We start from the raw sequence: 20,489 nt of genomic DNA on the forward strand, positions 1-20,489 counted from the left end.
TGAAAGAAAAAAGGATATGATGTTTTGAGGCAAAGACATCACACTTAGCTTTAGTTATACAGAATGCAACCAGTTTACAGCAAGACAATTTGTCTTGTTCCACAGATGTATCTTATGCTATTAATGCATTACAATATATGTCCAACCCCTACTTGTTTTAGGAAAAGTATAGTTCTTTAGAGCCCCCGCCCTGCCAACAGTCCAGGCAGACATATCAACAGCCTGTCTTGCATGAGCTAAAATTAAATTTATTGGTTCTTGACCAGTTAATTAGCACATTTTACAGAACTAACTGGATTGACAGTTTTTTAGCTTATGTCTCAGCACACTTTATTTTAACATGGATCAATGTAAGAGGGTGTGGTCAGTAGTATTACATAAATATGAATTGTCCTGGAATATAATTAGCAACTTATAGTTTTTATTTTTATTTTGGAAAACTGTCACAATGAAGTTTACAAAAACAATAAAAAGAAAAGCTAATTTAAAGGGAGAGGCTGAGAAAAGTTAGGTCTCATTCCATATTTTCAATTTATGGGAGTTTGGTTACATATATTAAATGTTTCACTTTTTGTATCATCATTGACATCATCAGTGCATTCTTGTTAATTAATACTAACCCATATACACAATTACAATGGCAAAATGCACTATTTAGGGTCATGTGGGTAAGGAAATTGCTGAAAAACAAATTAGTTGACAAAAGAGCTTGAGATATTTCCCTTGCATATAAGACTATGTGGAAGTCTGGAGACTTACACTTAAGGAGTTCTTTACACTTTGTTTTCCTTCCCAGATGTTTCATTACCTGGCTAGCAGAGGTGGTATTCAGCAGGTTCTGACCAGTGCTGGAGAACCAGTAGTGGAAATTTTGAGTGGTTCGGAGAACCAGTAAATACCACCTCTGACTGCCCCCGCCCCCATCTAGTCTCTGACTCCCGAGTCCCAGCGGATTGGGAGGGAATGGGGATTTTGCAGTAACCTTCCCCTCAAAGTGAGGAGGGAATAGAAATTTTACAGTATCCTTCCCCTGCCATGCCCACAGAGCGACACCCACCAAGGCATGTCACGCCCACCAAGCCACGCCCACAAAACCGGTACTAAATTTTTTGGAATACCACCATTACTGAATAGGTAATATCATAAGTGCTAGTGAGTATGGGGTTTGCTCTCCATCAGTCTTGCTGGGGGTGTGGTTTGTCCTTGGTAGTTGTTTGATTAGAGTATAGCTTTCTGCTTGTTAGTTTGTCTGGTGTTAATCTCTACTTATGTAGTTGTTGGTTGCTATTCTGGTCTTTTGTTTTCCTTCTTAGCTTTTTAATCATCTCTTTTAAATGTTCTATAAATAAGGTTTATTTCTAAGGGTCTGGATCTGTGTGTTCACTTCTACCACTCCTTCCTTCCTTCCTTCCTTCCTTCCTTCCTTCCTTCCTTCCTTCCTTCCTTCCTTCCTTCCTTCCTTCCTTCCTTCCTTCCTGTCTTTCACTTACTTTGTAGATTGGCCAACTGTCAAATGTCTCTAGGTGGCTTACAGCTAGGAATGTTAGGCAGGTGTTCTCTAAGCATTTTTTTTTAATTTGCCTTGGGTTGCCATTCCATCCTTTCTTCAATTTTTCTGCTTAGGTCCATTTGAACATAATTCGTCATTGACTGAACAAACAAGGAGTTGAAGAATTGTTTTTGTTTAAATTCAGTGCCTAGATATAGTGCCCTGGTGTAGTTGTCATATATAAATAGTTTAAAAGTTAATAAATTAGTCTTTACCTTGAGGAGCAGCTTGCAATGTTCTACCTGCAGTTGTCTGACTGGTAGTACAACCAGCAAATGTACATGCTGTGAGTGTGAAGTTGTAGTTTTCATAAGGCTGAAGATCTAGATAAATATAAAAAAGGTGAAACCTACAGATATTTTTTTTAGGTCAGAGTTCTATTAGAGAAAAAAAAGGATATACTTAACCCAAAACATTTACATTCATGGATTTTTTAAAAATTGTATACAAATATTTATTCATATATCTTGGATGTTCAATGGTAACAGGAAACCAGGCCTTCAAAATACATTGTGGCTGGATGCTGTTGAAGCTGACACCACTAGAGCATTTAAAAAAGTCAAAGAAACAGTGAAAGATTGGAAGATATGGAGAGACCTCACTCATAAAATCGCCAACAGTCGGACTGGACTAAATGGATAACATCATCATCTGGATGTTCAACACAAGCTATATAAACATAATTATTAACTTGGATATCAGGGATCATAGAGAAGGCTGAAAATGAGCAAAGTAATTCAAAATATTGTTTTTCTTCAATAATAAATCAGATGTGGCAACCTATTTGCTGTTGAGAGCCACCTTCTCTTCAAAGTAATTTGTAAAAAGCCACATGAGAGAAGACTGAAGCAAATAGTGGCTGAAATTAGAAACAAAAATGAGTAAGATTTCCCCTATTTTTTCCAAGAATTACATTACAGGGGAAGGAACATTGAATGATTCTGTTTCTTAGGAGAGAAAGGTTGGAATAGAATAGAATAGGATAGAATGGGCTTTGGAGTCTAGCCCCCTGTTCAAGCAGGAGACTCTATACCAGTGTTTCTCAACCTTGGCAACTTGAAGATGTCTGGACTTCAACTCCCAGAATTCCCCAGCCAGCGAACTGAAGTCCAGACATCTTCAAGTTGCCAAGGTTGAGAAACACTGCTCTATACCATTTCAGACAAGTGGCTGTCTAGACTCTTCTTAAAAACCTCCAGTGATGAAGCACCCACAACTTCTGAAGGCAAGCTGTTCCACTAGTTAATGGTGCTCAATGTTAGGAAGTTTCTCCTTAATTCCAAGTTGCTTCTCGCCTTGATTAGTTTCCAACCATTATTTCTTGTCCTGCTCTCTGGTACTTTGGAGAATAATTGGCCCTCTCTTCTTTGAGTCAGCCCCTCAAATATTGGAATACTGCTATCATGTCAGCCCTGGTTCTTCTTTTCTCAGATTCTTGGTGCTAAATTCTGGGCAATTCAGAGAACTAAATCTCCATACATCATGAAGTGATATAAGTTCGCTTTTTTTTTTTGAAGCACACATAATTTTCCAAAAGTGATAATAAGTATTTCAGCCAGTTGCCTCAAGAAACATAAGAAACCACAAGCAGAGCCGGAAGCCAAAAGAGTTTCCAGTGCTGATTCCCCCCCCCCAAAAATATACTCCTCCTCTTGTTTCTCATGTTTCATTCAGTGACAGTCAAGTATCTATTATTTTTCCTTTTCCATTTTAAATTCAAACAGCAGCTGCCACTACTTTTAACTATTTACCAATTCCATTAAATAGGTATGTTTAGCTTTTGTATGTAGACCTGCATGTCTCCAAGTTTAGGGAATGCATCTAGCCAATTTTTTTAAGTAGAACTATTTATTTTATAATCATTAAATGTCTGTTAGCATCTATTCCCAAATGCATTCTCTTTTGCCATTCAGTACCAGTTTTAGAAGTCTTCTCCTATTTCTATACCCTAAATTCACAATTACCTCCTATTGTTCCTTTTGAACATGCCTCAGCATTTCTCTACAGTGAAACACTGCAAGTTTCAACATAACCTTTGAAAACTGATTTATAAATATGTAGATAGCTATTCATTCTTATGCATATGTTTCGAAAAGCAGTTATCAAGAAAGGAAAGCTTCTTGATTTTCTTTATTATGAGCTCCAAAACTGCTAGTAGACTTCTGCCCTCATTCTATTCTTTCCTTCCAATCTTCCTTGTTTTTTTGTCATTGAGGGATCCAGCGCTGTCTTATCTTTGCATTGCAACTACTTTAAGAAAACAAACAAACAATGGAATTCTATAGCAAGAAAGAGAAGAAAACCATAGGGAGTAGCACTTTGTCTAAAACTGGTAAGATGGCAACCTCATTGTTTCACCCCCTCCCTTTCTCAAAATGGTTGTATAGCTGCCAGTTGTTTCCAAAAGACCAGAATGAAAAGAAGAACAGTAAATAGTCACTGGGACTCTGTATTTCTTGCAAATTGAAGAGGGGAAAAACATGTAAAATCAAGAGAGGAGTCAAGAGGACAGACTGGACTACAATACAATTATTAACTAGAACAGAAGAAGGGAAAGAATTATCCCTGTATTATTTTCATAAACATATTTTCTTTCTTAAAAAGAAAAAGAAGGTATGGATAGAAGCCAAATATTCAACATTTTGCTATTCGACAGATTATTCTAGCAATAGGTAACTTCAATTGTTCCTAAAGGGAATCATTTAATTCACTACTAAAAGGAAACATTTATTATGAAGCAACATTAATTTACAGCAGTATGCCATAGAGAGAGGCAAAATAAATAAATAAAAGGCAGGCAAAGAAGTGCTTATCCCACTTACTGCATCAGGGTATAAGCATCCTGTTTTTGCTATTTATTCGTCTGATATTAAAACACAGCGATAACAAGGGAGTCTAGATCACAATTTTGTTCTGTTCTGTTTACAAGCCTCAGTACATGCATACTTTTTGGACATGAGAACTTGAGAAATTGCATTAGGGGTTTTTTTTTTAAAGTATTTCATTAGTCTCCTTGAAAATGTAGAGATACATTAGCCTAGAAGAAGCTTTAGAAGTCTTTTTAATTCTGCATTCTTGCTGAAAATATTCAACATCGAAGAAGAGCTCTATATGTGCAAAAGCTCAATGCACATGTGTTTTAAACATTCTTTTTCCTATGCAATTATTAACCACTCCATCCAAACGGTATTAACAAAGAGCTCTTCTTTTCAAGGAAACTTGGGACAGTGAGTTCCAACTCAGCAGAATTCCATCTCTTACAGATTTGTATAGCATCCTTTCTTATGTTGAGCTTTTCCTTACACAATAGGTATATGAGGAATGAAAATCACCCGCCTCAACCAATTTCATGCTAACTTGTGTACTGTCTTAGAGATGAACATTTTAATTTACATAACTATATTCCATGACTGAGAAGGTTCCTATTGTAGAAAACCAATAGTGAGTTTTAATACAGGTGATGGTGATGATCATGATGAAGATGAATACAAAACATCTCATACACATTATGCAGTAAACCCCTAAGAACATTCAGATAAGATTAGGCAATATTATTCCCGTCAGAGAAAGAATCAGAGGAATAGTGGTGCACTTAAGATCACTTCACCATGGAACTGATAACATTTGAAGTGGGGATTATTCTGCTTATTAAAAGTAACTTAGAATTAAGGATCTCCTCCAGCATAAAGTCTGCCTCCTTCAGATTTTTTAATGGAATTAATTCTGCAGAAGCGTGAATTAATGCATTCTGATAGAAATAGAGTATCTTATCTTGTCTTCTGTATTTTCTCAAATATCAATGAATGTCCCAATTACCTTCTATGATTGTCATTCCATAAGCATCTTGAATTTCTAGAGAAGCTTTTGTATAAGATGTGTTAATAAAAATAAATGAGTAATATTTCTTTGGATAAATTATGAGGAAAACAGAATGAATAGTCAGGACATAGTCTCTCTTTGCAAATTCTTTTCTTTGTCTTCTTTGGTACAGTAGCAGTCAGACAAAATATTACATTAGCTGTGGCTAGTTCTTTTAAATTAATCCATGGATTAATATTGCAGAATGAGAATATGAGTTGACTAACCCTTAAACTCAGATATTCTTAATTCCCCATGCTACTTTTCATTTGGTATAGCCATGAGGAAAAGATCAGAAACATTTGTTTACATTTTTTATTAATGGTAATTTATCAATTATCTGAAGTCTACTTTGATATTCTTGTTAATTATGATTTGCTGAAATGAGCCAGCTTCATAAATTTGTATAGTCCACACTTGGATTTTTTCTGGAGAAAATAAATCACAGTTTGGCTCCATTTCATGTCACAAGAATCATAGAATAACATAAGGGTCCTTGGAGATCCAGTCCAAATCCCTGCTCAAGCAGGAAACTTATATCATTTCAGGCAGATTGTTGTCCAATGGTTAAGGTTAAGGTTTATTGCACTTGTATGCCGCCCTATTCCCGAAGGGACTCAGGGCGGCTAACAAACCAAAGGGGAAAGGGATAATACAGACAAAAACAAAAGGCAAACAAACAAAATACAAAAACAATTTAAAAGTAACCAACAGCCACACAAATTCGAGAGGGGGTGGGAACTCATCAGCCCCAGGCTTGTCAGAACAGTCAGGTTTTGACGGCTTTGCGGAAAGCCTGAAGGGTGGTGAGGGTCCGGATCTCCACGGGGAGTTCGTTCCAGAGGGTCGGAGCAGCCACAGAGAAGGCCCTCCTCCGGGTAGTCGACAAACGGCATTGGCCGGCGGATGGAATTTGGAGGAGGCCTAGTCTGTGGGATCTAATAGGACTTTGGGAGGTAATTGGCAGCAGGCGGTCTCTCAAGTACCCAGGTCCAATACTATAAAGGGCTTTATAAGTGACGACTAGCACCTTGAAGCATATCTGGAGACCAATAGGCAGCCAGTGCAGCTCGCGGAGGATAGGTGTAACGTGGGTGTTCCGAAGTGAACCCACAATCGCTCGCGCGGCTGCATTCTGGACAAGCTGAAGTCTCCGAATGCTCTTCAAGGGCTGCCCCATGTAGAGCGCCAATCTCTTCTTAAAAACCTCCAATGTTGGACCAAAGGAATTTTTCAAAAGGCAACTGGACTTTCTTGTTTTTTCTTTTGAAGATGTTTCACTTCTCATTCAAAAAGCTTCTTCAGCTCTGACAGGGAATGGAAGGATTTATATTTCTTGCAGACAGTTGGTAGTCTGCACCCTTTTAGAAGGTTGTTGAAGCACTTAGAGATTTATCTATTATCTGAGTGACCCTGATAAGTTTGATTAGTTTCCATCCATTGCTCCTTGCCCTGCCTTCAGGTGCTTTGGAGAATAGATTGACGTCCCCTTCTTTGTGACAGCCCCTTAGACATTGAACATCGCTACCACGACATCCTTAGTCCTTCTTTTCATTAAACTAGACATACCCAATTCTTGCAACCATTCTTCATAAGTTTTAGCATTCAGTCCCCTAAGCATCTTTGTTCTTTTCTGCACTCTTTCAAGTGTCTCAAGAAGCAATTAATTAAAAATATGGGAGACAGCATATAAGCCAGTGACTTGCTGGGGCTAATTCTTATAATATCAATTCATAGCTTAATGTTGCAGCCAAATGAGGCCTCCCCCCCCCATCCCTTTAAAATTCCAAATCTTGGAATTTCTTTGTGAACATAGGAATGTTGATGACTGATGACTCAAGAGGGCATGTTCTGAAAAATTTGAGAAAACAACTATACCAGCATCCTTTCAGACTGCACGTTTGGCATCTCTCACTTTTTAAAGAAAATAGATGAACATGCTAGATCTTACAATATGTCATAAGCTCATTGGTGCAATTTACTCGATAACCAAGATTTTAATGCTGAGAGTTAGACTTTTTGCTTTTGCAGTTCTCTAAAGCTGTATCTATTTGGCAAACATCCTTAATACAGGTACTTATCTATACAATCTTTTATGGATTAAAGCCTGCATTGCTGAAATTAAAAATTAGTACCTGGTCCACAGAAATATATGCCACAATGGTTTAGGATATTATAGGAATTCTTGCTGGTTTTATACAACTTGGAATTATCCTATGGGAATTAAAGAACACAATTGTGAAAATCTTCTGGTAATCTGGCACAAAATGTGTATAATGTATGCAATTCATATATCAAAAACTATTCAACCAACTTTAAAGTCTTAGTGAAAAATATCATCCATTCCATAAATTCTAGAAACACTTAAAATCTAATATTGGACTTTGAAAAATGAATTTCTGACTTTGATTTTGATACCAAAATGAGCAGTCTCAGTTTTCTTTTAATATTTCTGCTCCCTCCAATATTTTATACTCTTCTCATCCTCCTAGCATTGTGTTAGAAATGTTATTTGTAAAGGAATTGTAACACCAAGTGAAACAATGCAATAACTGTCATCCAAATTGTTCTGTACAGACTACTGGAAGTATTCACTAATAAATGATATAAAAAGGTATTTTATTGACAAGCTGCCATTTGCTGTTTGCATTAGAGAACATGAGAAGATGATGGCTGGTGCCCCTTGATCCCAATGGCATTCAAGTCAGGGCGATAGTGGAAAATGCTTCAGTTTACTTAAAGCACTGATAACACCTCTAAATAATTAACTCAGGACTTCCTGTCTCCAATTACTTAATGCTTTTTTTAAACATCTTGAGAGGATTATAAGCAATTTATGGATTTCACATGATGAACACATTCGCCACAATTCCCACCAAGCATTTATGGGATCATGTTTCCAAAGCTTTGATGTAATTAAAAATAAGAAGTGAGACAATGGTGCAGAGGCAAGGTGCAAGCTGCCTCATCTGCAATTTGTAAGGCCCTTGGATTCAAAGTATCAGGGAAAGCTTAATGCTACAGCTTCATTAATGTTCAAATGTTGCTCTGGGAACAGCAGAGGTTTTAGAAGAAGATGAGAAAATCAAAACATAGGCCCACGGGAGCTGGAACGATGGGTAGTTCAAACAGTTGAGCTATGTGAAATAAGTACAGTTGATTTAGCGAACATCATGAATTTACAGAGCAATAATTATCACGTTGCAGAAGCACAATCACTCCTTGAGATGAAAAAGCAAATTTGCCTTGATCAGGGAAAGGGGTGGGGTTCCTTGCTACATTAAAGGAATGATGTTTCTTTAACCCGAAGTGTGTAGAAGAATAAATATGCATTGGCAACTGCTATTGCATTGCAACCCCTACCCACTTTAAATTATAAAATTTGGGGATAAAGGAAAATCCTAGTTTTGCACAAAACTGTAGCGAAAGGGAAAATGTTGCCTTTTGTATTTTTGTTTTTAAGCTTTTTTAACCAGGCACTGATGCAAATGGAAATTTTCAGCAGAATTTTTGTTCCATTTTTTCATTGGTGGTTGACTAACTCATTTTGTTCTATACTTAATAATATCACAAAGCAATAATAGCTATACAAGTATTTGAAAAGCTAGGGAGAAAGGCAAGCGTTAACACAATCCAGGAGTTTGTGTTATGACAAGTTATATTTTGGATTAAGTTTTTGAAGTTTGACAAATGGATTTGTAAAAATAATCCCTGACTTTTTAATGAAAGACACAATAGTTTAAAATACAGTATGAAGGACTCCAAAGATCTCTGGAAAATATTGCTTGGACAATCTTATTGCTATTCTCTCCGATGTCTTGAATCTGATACTGAACCATAGTAAAATTGATTTGCTAATTGACTTCTGACAATTTATTAATTGCAATTTTAATACCAGTGACAGGGACTTGGTTCTCTGCAGATAAGCCAGCTTTCAGGGAAGCTTTACTTTAAAAAAAAAAAACAGGTCCTTATCAGGAAGCAATAGGATCCTTGGGTATAATCCCAAAACAGCACCACATGAACAGCATCAACATGGACAAAATCACCATCAGCCAATTCAAAAGGCATCTTTACTTGGAAGAGTTTACATCCTATGATGATGATGACGATAGCTTTTGGACCATTCAATGTCAACATCTGCCTATCCCAGGTCTTTGGGAAGAACTCAATGGGTGAATAAAAATGCCAAATCCTGTCTCAATGTCTGGTTGATTGTGCAATTAATCATAATAACAATATACTCCTATGAAGGTGATTGGTAAGTTCTTAAATAAAAATATTGGCAATAGAAATTAATCATTATTGTTCATTATTATTGCTAGGATAAGGAAATTCTTATAAATTAAGGGTTAATAAACATTTGTGCGGACTTTCAAGAATTGCTACTATTGGTGTTCTGAAATTGTAATTCAATTGTTATATTCACTTAAAGGGTTGTTCATTGTAAGGAGTGCAGTGTTTAAAAAACAGACTAACATAAGAAGACAAGTTAAATAAAACACTGATGTCATTTCCTTGAAGAACTTTCTATTCTTACCTGTGAGGGTGAGCTGCACCTGGTCCGCAGGGCCAGTACATATAAGTCCCCTTCCAATTTGATGGATGAGGTATTCTTTGATTAAACCATTTGGCTTCTTTGGTGCTGCCCAACTCAAATGCAAGGTTGTTGCATTTAGAGGTATAATTGTTGGTGGCAGAACATTCTCTGGAATTCCTTGGACAGTGACTGCAATTACCTGAATGCAAAAAATTAGCAATTTATTGTAATAGTACACAAGATATCCTGATCAATGAGAATGTCACTTCTAGTTTAAAATATTGTTGTTTGTTCTGGCATATCATTACCATGGCACTCTGTAGAACAAGTTATTTTTCTTCTTAGGTGATTTTCTCCCCTCAGAGTGAAATCTGACCTTGAATATGTTTCCGTATGAATCTAAGTGTACAATTTATCACAACAGATTTTCTGTATTTTGCTAGGTGAAAGGAACTTTTGGAAGGCAGACTGTCTTACCAGAGAATGCTGGCTAATTCCTTTCCATATAGTTAACAGTTTGATATCATGTGACATGAATCATGATCAACTATTGCCATAAATACTGAAGTCCTGCTACCCTTAATATGGTCTAGGGATGCCAACAGAAATAATTGTTGTTTCTTCCTCATCTTCCAGAGCTAAGGACAGTTTCCTGGTGTACAGAGAGCAGTGGTTCATTAGCTCTTGTATTAGAAGAAATACAAGTGATCAAGACAATGTCAGTGTGGCAACCCTTTTTTAGTTCCCAAGCCAGGCAATGCCCTATTCTTTGAAGTTCAGTTAAAAGATTTCATCAACCAGAGATAAAAATTCAGAGCATGAATTTACATGCTGTTTGGCCAACCTGGTTGACTTCTCCCATTTCTTGTCCTGGGCTACAGCACACGGTGGCTGGTAGAGTTTCTCTGAAAACATCCAAATATGTAGAAAAAAGACGAATGTTTCCATATTTTCAGTTGTCTCTTAAAGGCTGCTACAACATGATGAAGGAGAAGATATGCTGTCACCAACTTATTGAAAGATTTACCTACCGTGCTACTGTCTGAACATCCAGCCACAGTGCAAGCACGCAATAAATATGAGTATTCCTGGTATGGTTGAATATCACTGGTATCCATGAAGTTCAGTTCCTTTCCTCTGAAATGTTCAATTCCATTTCGGAGAATAATATAATAAATGATGATACCTTATTAATAAAGAAGGAAATTAAAACACTTGTTTGAATTAAATGTATGCCAGATAATTATATACTAAATTTCTAAAGTATTACAATGATTGTATAAGAAAAAGATATGCTTGAACCATAACCTGATACCAAGACTAAATAATATACTGGATGACTTTTTTTTTTACTCATTACAATTCCCTAAATGAATTTTAGGTCTGTACATTCTGGTTATACTATTCCATCTTCTCCTTTCTCAAATTAAGTTTGACTCCTAGTTACTTTGTGGACATATCCACAAATTACTTGGAAGTAACATGGAAGCAGTTTGCCATTGTCTTCTTCTGGGATGTTTGGACCTTTCCTTTCAATTTTCAATTAATTAATTAATTAATTAATTAATTAATTAATTAATTTTTAAAGATACATCTTAATATAGAGCAATAGTGGTCAGAATCAGTGATTTTTATTGAAAAAAATACAAGTTTAAACAATGTCTTATAAACCTCATAGATTTTTATGAGCTATGATATTATCCTCAGTATAGTATAGGAAGATGTTCTTCAACTCTACTTCAATCAAACAAACAAACAGGAGCACCAACTTTAAATTCTTCCTTGCATCTATGCCAGAGAAGAGAAAGAGAAAAAGTACAAGAGCCCAGGATTTGTTCATACAACATTCACCATAATGTAACTTTACATTCAGATGAGAAACTGTAAAAGTTGTGGGTTGGGGAATGTCATGAACAAGATGCCAATATGATAAGGCAGGAAAAAAAGTTGAGCTACATTTTATACTATACTCCATATTGTACTTTTTTTTTCTGGTGAAGATCAAGAGGTGGAACTGGTTTCAGTAATTAAAGTTGCTATTGTTTACCAGTATGAATGAATAAACAAAACCACATACACCTACACTTCTGAAGTGCAACACTTCCGAATTTTGAAATAATTTGTTGTTGTTGTTCTAGGTTGCAAAGTCATATCTCGACCCCATGAACAATGTTCCGCTAGGCCTTCCTGTCCTCTACCATCCTCTGGAGTCCATTTAAACTCATGCCTACTGCTTTGGTGGCTCCAGCCAGCCACCTCATTCTCTGTCGTCCCCTTCTTCTTTTGCCCTCAGTGTTTCCCAGCATTAGGCTCTTTTCCAGTGAGTCCATCCTTCCTGAAATAATTTAGAAAGGTCCTTTGGAGCATTTAGAGGAATGATCAGAGGTGGGTTGCTACCAGTTCACATCAGCTTGGGCGAACCGGTAGTGGAAATTGCGACTGGGACACCGAACCATTAGGGATGGCAGGCTGGCCACACCCCCAAACCAATTCCCCAGTTGCTCATGCCATTGCATGTTTTTAGTCCCTTTTAAATGTTCTGCGCATGTGCAGAACAATTTATAGGCAACTGTGATGGGCGTGCAGAGAACTGGCAGTTAACACCGGCAGCAACCCACCCCTGGGAGGAACGATATACCACTTGACAGTAGAATTTGAAAGGAACTCTGTCTTCTCTGGGAAATACACGGCTACCCTAAGAAAAGGACCAGTTGCTTTAAAGGTTTATGGATAGATTCTATATTCACAGTCCTGTGCACCTGAACACTTTTTGATTTGGAAACCAAAGTGTGTGTGTGTGTGTGTGTGTGTGTGTCTATACACACTATATATTACATGCATATGTCTATACATACACATACACAAATTTGTGTGTATGATCATGTTTTTATATGGACATATTTACGTTTGTGTATGATATATATTTATCCATCTACCACAAATTGTTCTTTGATGATACATAAAATATTAGGGATATGCTTAAGCACAATATTATTTTACTATAAATGTTTTTGTTCCCAAAATACCTTGTGCTGGGTAAATGTTAAATCAGATATTGTAGTTTGCCAAAATACTGTACCATTTGGTTGACAAGGTTCCTTCCATGTTAGAAATATTACATCTTCACGATTATCCACTTTTGTCCAATGAGGTGGACGTATACCTTCAGGGACATCTTGTTCAGTGGTTGCACTGTTCATTTCACTAAAGCCTTTCCCATGTTTGTTCCACACAGCTAGCCTATATTCATATGTAATATGAGGTTCTAGATTCTTATCTACAAGGAAAATATTTAACAAGAGTTTATTGTCAATCTATATGCTAAGTATACCGGACTTCTATTTAGATATATCTAACTCAATCTGGTTCACTTTCAGATTTGTGAATTCATCTTTTCATTCCATAAGCTTTGCACTTTAGAAGAATGGTGCATAAATCAAATTTTCATTACACATACATGGGATAAAGAAAATGGGTTTTTTTCTTCCTCACTTGTAAAAATAGTAGAAAGTGAAATCATTTAGTGAAACGTATGCTTTTAGCGGATGACTTTGGGGTGAAAGTCCAGCGCATTAAATAGGGAAACAAGAAGAACCTTCAAAAGTAACAGAGGTTTTTTTTGCCACATTTTTAAGTAATTGAAGCAATAATCATGACAATTTAAATACATTAACTGCAGCATCTAAAATATCTAATCTCACAAGAGGATGCAAGATATGGAGCAATTCATCTCAAAGCCCCCATAGTTAAGGGATGAATTTGCACCACTATCTCTGATAGATTCAAATTATGGAGACCACATGCAAAGCAAGATTGTACATATATTTTCAGAGATGTGAGTTTAGAAAAAGAAACAGCTGTTTTAATGATTCAAATAGATGTATCATGTACACACTTATATGCATTGCAAAGCATTTTTTCAAAAAGTTTATATAATTTTAATAATCAGTTATAAATTATGATGGGTATAAGTGACCTGTTTCAGAAATCTGGACTCATTATGAAGATAGGAGAGGTGAATTTCTGGTAATCCCTTGGTTCGATGGACTCTTAGTTTGATTCAATTAGACTCCTACATTTACAATATATATTATTCCAATTATAATTAGCATTGTATTGATGCTAATCAATCAGTATCAATGTACTGATAAAAAGATTTGATTCATTTGAAAACAATTTCCAAAGAGGCCACATGATACTTCACTGAACTGATTTCAGAATTTATAACCTTTAGTTAATGAGTCATCACATATTATTTTACCTTTGAATGAATACTGAGTTGGACCTCCTGTATAAATCTTTTCCTCGAAATATGGGCATACACTTTTATTTTCTCTATTTTTTGTATAACTACAGGAACTCTTTATCCAAGCACATAAACAAGTATGGTCGTCAAAGTTACACTGCCCACAGTATGTCACTTCTTCAGTAGATCTAGGACACAGTGGGATGCATTTCGATTCTTCTTTTATCTATAACAATAGTTACCATACTTTTGAAGACCTTTAAAAACAACTTAAATAGACATGCACAGACGATTTTCTGATACACATTTCCAAGCTCTTATAATGGTACCTTTCATGAAATACCAACATCTTACCTTACTATATTTCAATTGGATCATTTTTTTAGTTTATTCATAATTTTTTTAAAGACTCCATTTTTAAATCCTATTGGCTTTATGTTTTAATGTACTATTTTTAATGTACCATTTTTGAGACAGGAAGCAAAGAGAAAAACTCCCAAATGCTACAATTCAGTAGGTGTCTACTTACAGATTGTCATTTTTGTGAGTCACTTCCCGGTTTTGGAATCCCTTCTTTAGAAAGTTCTTCCTGGCACCAATCTTGATGTATCAAACTTTTAACCCAATAGGTTTATTGCTTTTTATTGAAACCCTCTGGAACTTTCTAACTTAATTACATTTCACTGAGTTGTTAATTTTTAATATGTATTTCATAGCTGAGTGGGTAAAAAGCCTGAGCTTATCAGCTGGAAAGTTGACAGCCTGGGTTCAAGATGCAAGTGCTGAATGATGGGATGAGAGCCCGTTATTTGTCCCAGGTTCTGCCCACCTACTGACAGCAGTTTGAAAGCATTCAAATGTAAGTAGATAAATAGGTACCCCTTTGTTGGGAATGTAACAGTGTTATGTACACTTCAGTGTATAGTCATGCTGGCCACATGACCACAGAAGTGTCTTCAGACAATGCTGTCTCCCTTGGCTAGGAAATGGATATGAATACCAGCCCCTAGAATTGGACATGGCTGGATAGGGGAAACTTTACTCTGCCTTTACAGATGTTTTATTTTAATCAATATTTTTGTTTTAGCATTTGATAGTTTGGACTGCTTAATATTTCTTCTTATTTGTGCTCATATGGCCACAATGTTAAAATGATACATTTTGGCATTCCCACCCCTTCATACATAAATACCATATATGTTTATTGCCCATGCAAACCGAATGCAAACTTTAAGAAATCACTGGCTACATGATGAAACAACCAAATAAGCAATTGAACATTACTATATATACATATACACATTTTTCAGCCAGGCCAAAATGTTAACTTTTAGCCTTTATACTAATCTGAAGTGCTGAACAACACTTTACAAGAAGCAGCTAATCATTATTAATTCCTTTAGAATTCACTGCAATAACATCAATCATGGCAAACTCATTTGGTATTAATATGGATGTAATGCAAAAATGAATAATGCACAGAGGAGTTTTTATATTCCTATTTTACAAAAATAGTTATGAACAATGTATTTCCCTTCCCATTGTCAAATCAGAACCACCAAGAGGTTTTCTATCAATTACCTTCATCATCATTCTAGTTGAAATGCTGTCAGCGCAAACATATTTCAAGGGATTATATCCAAGTCCATTACAACATTCTTCGCTCTCTGGAATAAGTTCAATCACACAGCATTTTAATGGCACTGAGTTATTCTTTTTAATGTGGGCTTTAGTTTCACCACTGAAGGTTGAGCAGCATACTATACTTGACATATTCACATATTCATGTCTACCACGGAACACTCCTGAAACAAGAAAATATTCTACATGAAGGCAAGAAGAGGAGAAAGTGAAGGAAATTCCAAGAATGCTATAAAATTCACCATAAAAGTTCCAGCATGATGCAGCTATTGAAACAGAGGAAAGGCATCTTAATATTCAGTTTTACATGTCAGAGAGGCCTTTGTTTAGTGACTAATCTTGAAGAACCAGCAATCTCCTTTTTTTTGCATAGGTTGCAGAGTGTAACTATTTGTAGTTCATATGTGCCATATTCCATATTCACTTATATTTTTTCAATTAAAAAAGTTAGGTTGCTTATCAAAAAACAAAACAACCCCCCTCCCCAGTTTTGTCAACAAATGAATCAGTGAAAGGCAGGTTTTCTAAAGTCATATAAAATGTAACATAGATTTGTTTATTAGGAATAGGCAGTTTCCCTTAATGTCTGTACATTAGTATTTCAGAGTTCTAGTCTAATTTTGTTTCTTCTCCAATTCATTTCTCAAGAAAAAGTGTTAGCATGTTGTTATTTTCTTTCAAAAAAGGAGGTATCTCCTCTTTTTCATCTCCAGATGGTCCTTCAACATTGGAAAAGGGATTTGGAAGATGCACTGGAGGCAAGGTTCCACCAGTTCAAATGTCTTTCCACTGCTGATTGGACATGATTGTATTCAAGCCACAATATTTTACTGTGATTTATGCATATTCTTTAAAGCACTGCTTTATTATAGTTGTCATTCTGTAACAGTATGCCAGAGATTAAAAATGGGTTCCAAAAATTCATAAGTAAAGATATGAAACATAATTTAAGTTGTATTTGTTCCTATGCTTAAATTCTTTCTTGTGGAAGCCAACTCTTGTGTTACAAGAATAAAATAGACACAAAAATAGGCCATGCTCACAATCTATATTTTCAATGATATTAAGCATTGATCGGAACAATATACAATGCCTGTAAATTACGCAAGTGTTCTATATTTCTCAGAAGAAATATTATGTTTTCCAAATTGTCCAAGTGTGTATAGAATAACAGGCTTGGATTTAAGTGTATATATGGACACTTTGGAAACTAATTTTGATTAATGCATTCAATCTGTCAGTAGTCCTTGATAATATTGTGATTCAGTATTTACACAAACTAATTTTAGGAGAGCTATAACTTGCTTAAGACAGAAAGGCAATCTGGAAGAGAATAAATAAGGTCAAGTCATCTAATTGGGCAGACCAAAGTTCAGCTCTTGAATCCATACAGAGGTTTTGAAGTTCTGTCTTGAGTATCTCCATTAACAAATTAAGTAAACATCAGGTAACCATAGTTACTCTTTCTCAGGCTGAAATAGTTTTGCCAATCCAAATAAATTGTCTTGAATTAGCCGAATCAACAACTTTGCTTGGAATAAGGCAGCCTCTACATTCTTAAACCTCTGTTGAAAAAAAAGGTAGCATCTATACCAATATTGTATGAACTCTTTTTTATATATGAAGAACCACTGACACAAACAAGGAGAATGCCATAAAGCTATCAGGGTTCTTATAAACAGCAGACGCTCCTTGGAACTACATCATCTGTCTTCCTGAGGTAGTTGTGGCATCAATTTACAAATGAATCAGAATAGAACTGGAAGGGATCTTCTAGTCCAGCCCCCTGTTCAAGCAGGAGATCCTATACCATTTCAGACAAGTGAACTGTCAGTCTCTTCTTAAAAGCCTTCAGTGATGAAGCACCCACAACGACTGAAGGCAAGCTGTTCCCTGGTTAATTATGGAAGTTGAAGAAGTTTTTCTTTAAATCCAGATTGCTTCTCTTTCTGATTAGTTTCCACCCATTGTTTCTTGTTTCGCCCTCTGGTGCTTTGGGAAATAAATTGACCCCTCTTTGTGGCAGCCCCTCAAATACGGGAACACTGCTATCATGTCTCCACAGTCCTTCTTTTCTCTAGACTATCCAAACCCAAATCCTGCAACTGTTCTTTGTATGCTTTGGTCTCCAAGTGTTTAATCATCTTAGTTACTCTTCTTTGCACTTTTCCTAAATTGCTCTTAGGTTTCACTCCTGAATATTGATGCTTCTTCATGAGCTTTTTAAGAACCATGCATAATAAAATCTATAGGAATTGGCATCACAAAATAAGCAATTATATAATAGAACCTCTATTATCAGATAGGTTTGATAGTTTAAGGATTACCATGCCAGCAAGAATAACAATGAGAGAGGGACCTCTGCCCAGTTTTTTTTAATTAAAATTATTCTTCATTATCTTCTTATTGTGGAAAAGAGGACATTTACTTATGCTTCTTAAAGGCATTTTCATTGTCTCATAAAACACATTCCTTCATACAATTGCCTTCTGCCTATAGATGCAGTGTTCAAACAGGGAAGTGTGCAGTTGTTGTTTTTTGTTGTCCATAATAATTCCTCAGCATGATAAACCCTCCATGCTCCTTTGACATATTAAACTGGTAAGCATGCCAGTAATTATAAGGGAAGGAATCATCAGGGTAGGTCCAGGTCAAAAATAGAAAGTGCAAACCATTTTTTAAGAAAAATTCTAAACAAGATCTCTGAATGCATCTCTTATTTATCACACAGTCAAACATTCAGTAAGGATTTCTTTCAACAACCCTTAAAAATTAGATTATAAAGATGCATCTTAGCTGAGGAGACATTATCTGATATAATAAACCTAATGATTAACTCAACCATGCAATCAACAAAGTGATTTTATTCATTGGGTTAGTTAAATTCAAATGCATGTAAATGATATAATATCATAGTGGAACCAAACTTTTAAAACAAGACAGTTTAATCTTATATACTTTCAGACATTGGTTTCTTTATAAGAAATCCACATTATTAAACCCTTAGAGGGTAATAGGTGAATGAACTGATTATTTTTTCCATTCTACTTACACAGCAGTAAGCAATTTTATTCACTGAATGTCTTTTATTTCAATTCATTTTAGTTCTACCATAAACAAAAGACTACAGGAGGTGTTTTTAAAAAAAATATTTGTATCCTGCCTTTATTATTTTTTATAAATAACTTGGGGGCAAACATACCCACCACATCTTCCTCCTCCTATTATTCCCACAAAAACAATCCTGAGAGGTGAGTTAGGCTGAGAGACAGTGACTGAACTAAGGTCATCCAGTTGGGTAAGGTGGGATTCAATTTTTTTTACTACTGGTTCTGTAGGTGTGGCTTCATGGTCATAGCATGGCTTGGTGGGAGGGACTTGGTGGGCATGGCAGGGGAAGGATACTGTAAAATCTCCATTACCTCCTCACTCCAGGGGAAGGTTACTGCAAAATCCCCATTTCCTCCTGATCAGCTGGGACTCGGGTGGCAGAGAATAGATGGGGGCGGGGCCAGTCAGAGGTGGTATTTACTGGTTCTCTGAACTACTCACAATTTCTGCTACTAGTTCTCCAGACTAGTCAGATCCTGCTGAATACCACCTCTGCTAAGGAGGGACTATAACTCATGGTCTCCCAGTTTTAAGCCTGATGCTTTACCCGCTAGACACTGATTATAGGGTTAAATGCATACAGTGACAACAAAGAATTTTAAAACTTAACATTCAATTGAAATGAGATTGTTTTTGTGACTGATAGGCAACTGCAAAAGACTGTAGAAGATACTTTGTTCATGATCACTGCAGGAAGATTATTATATGCACAAAGATGGAAAAACTTTGAAATAGCCACAATGGAGGAATGGTTGGTGAAAATGATAGAATTTGCAGAGATGACAAAATTGGCTCGCTTGATTAGAGAAAAGACAAGAACTACAGTGACCAGAAACTTTTAGAAAAAAATGAAGTTGTGATTTATGGGTTTGATGAACAGAAAGGGTGGAATATGGAACGAAGGGAGCCACAATATAACTATATATAAAGATGGAAAAACTTAAATATAAATGCAATTATATAAAATAAATATAAATTCCAGAAGGCCAACGAGATAGGTAAGTGAAAGACTATTCCAAAACATGCAGCTACAGCAGAGAAAAACCTCCACTTTCACCTCCTCATTTTATGGCATTATTTTTCCCAGGTTATTTGTAAATGACAGGGATGGTTTCCACTGAAGATACCTTGGCCCCAAGCTGTATGGGGCTTTATAGGTTAAAAGTAGCACTTGATATTACACCAGGAAACATATCAGCAGCCAATCCAGAGTCCATGGCACAGGCCTACTATGTGTAGTAGCCTAGCACTGGTTCACCTGAGGATTGCGTCCTGAGCAGTCTAATAGGTATGACAAGTGAGGCAGAGTTTATTTTATTTATTTATTAAATATGTTTGCTGCTCATCTTACCATGAGGTAATTCTGGAAAGCTTACAAGCTTAAAAAGAATAAAACAATACAATTACTGCTCCTTTCCTATCCTCCTCCAAAATGTGTGATTACATGTGATTACATCATTCAGTGATTTCTTTTTAAATAACAAGTGAAAGCATTCTAATTTAGACATTCTTTGGACCAGCAAAGTAAACTTTCGCTAATGAAT

The 20,489-nt window shown here is 36.0% G+C and overlaps 1 protein-coding gene across 1 annotated transcript in view; it reads right to left on the reverse strand.

Moving 5' to 3' along the window:
* Positions 1-20,489, reverse strand: part of USH2A (usherin) — a 461,429-nt gene that overhangs the window by 81,621 nt on the left and 359,319 nt on the right. The window contains exons 47-52 of the mRNA XM_087718552.1: positions 15,775-15,998; positions 14,209-14,419; positions 13,027-13,224; positions 10,979-11,133; positions 9,948-10,146; positions 1,765-1,872 (exon numbers count right to left, since the gene is read on the reverse strand). Coding sequence (XP_087574678.1) covers positions 1,765-1,872; positions 9,948-10,146; positions 10,979-11,133; positions 13,027-13,224; positions 14,209-14,419; positions 15,775-15,998 — 1,095 coding nt within the window. The remainder of the gene's footprint in view (positions 1-1,764; positions 1,873-9,947; positions 10,147-10,978; positions 11,134-13,026; positions 13,225-14,208; positions 14,420-15,774; positions 15,999-20,489) is intronic.

This window comes from Thamnophis sirtalis, unplaced genomic scaffold (genome assembly GCF_051295495.1).
Source record: "Thamnophis sirtalis isolate CommonGarterSnake01/CBP01778 unplaced genomic scaffold, rThaSir2_p1.2 scaffold_6, whole genome shotgun sequence".
Classification (NCBI taxonomy): domain Eukaryota; kingdom Metazoa; phylum Chordata; class Lepidosauria; order Squamata; family Natricidae; genus Thamnophis; species Thamnophis sirtalis.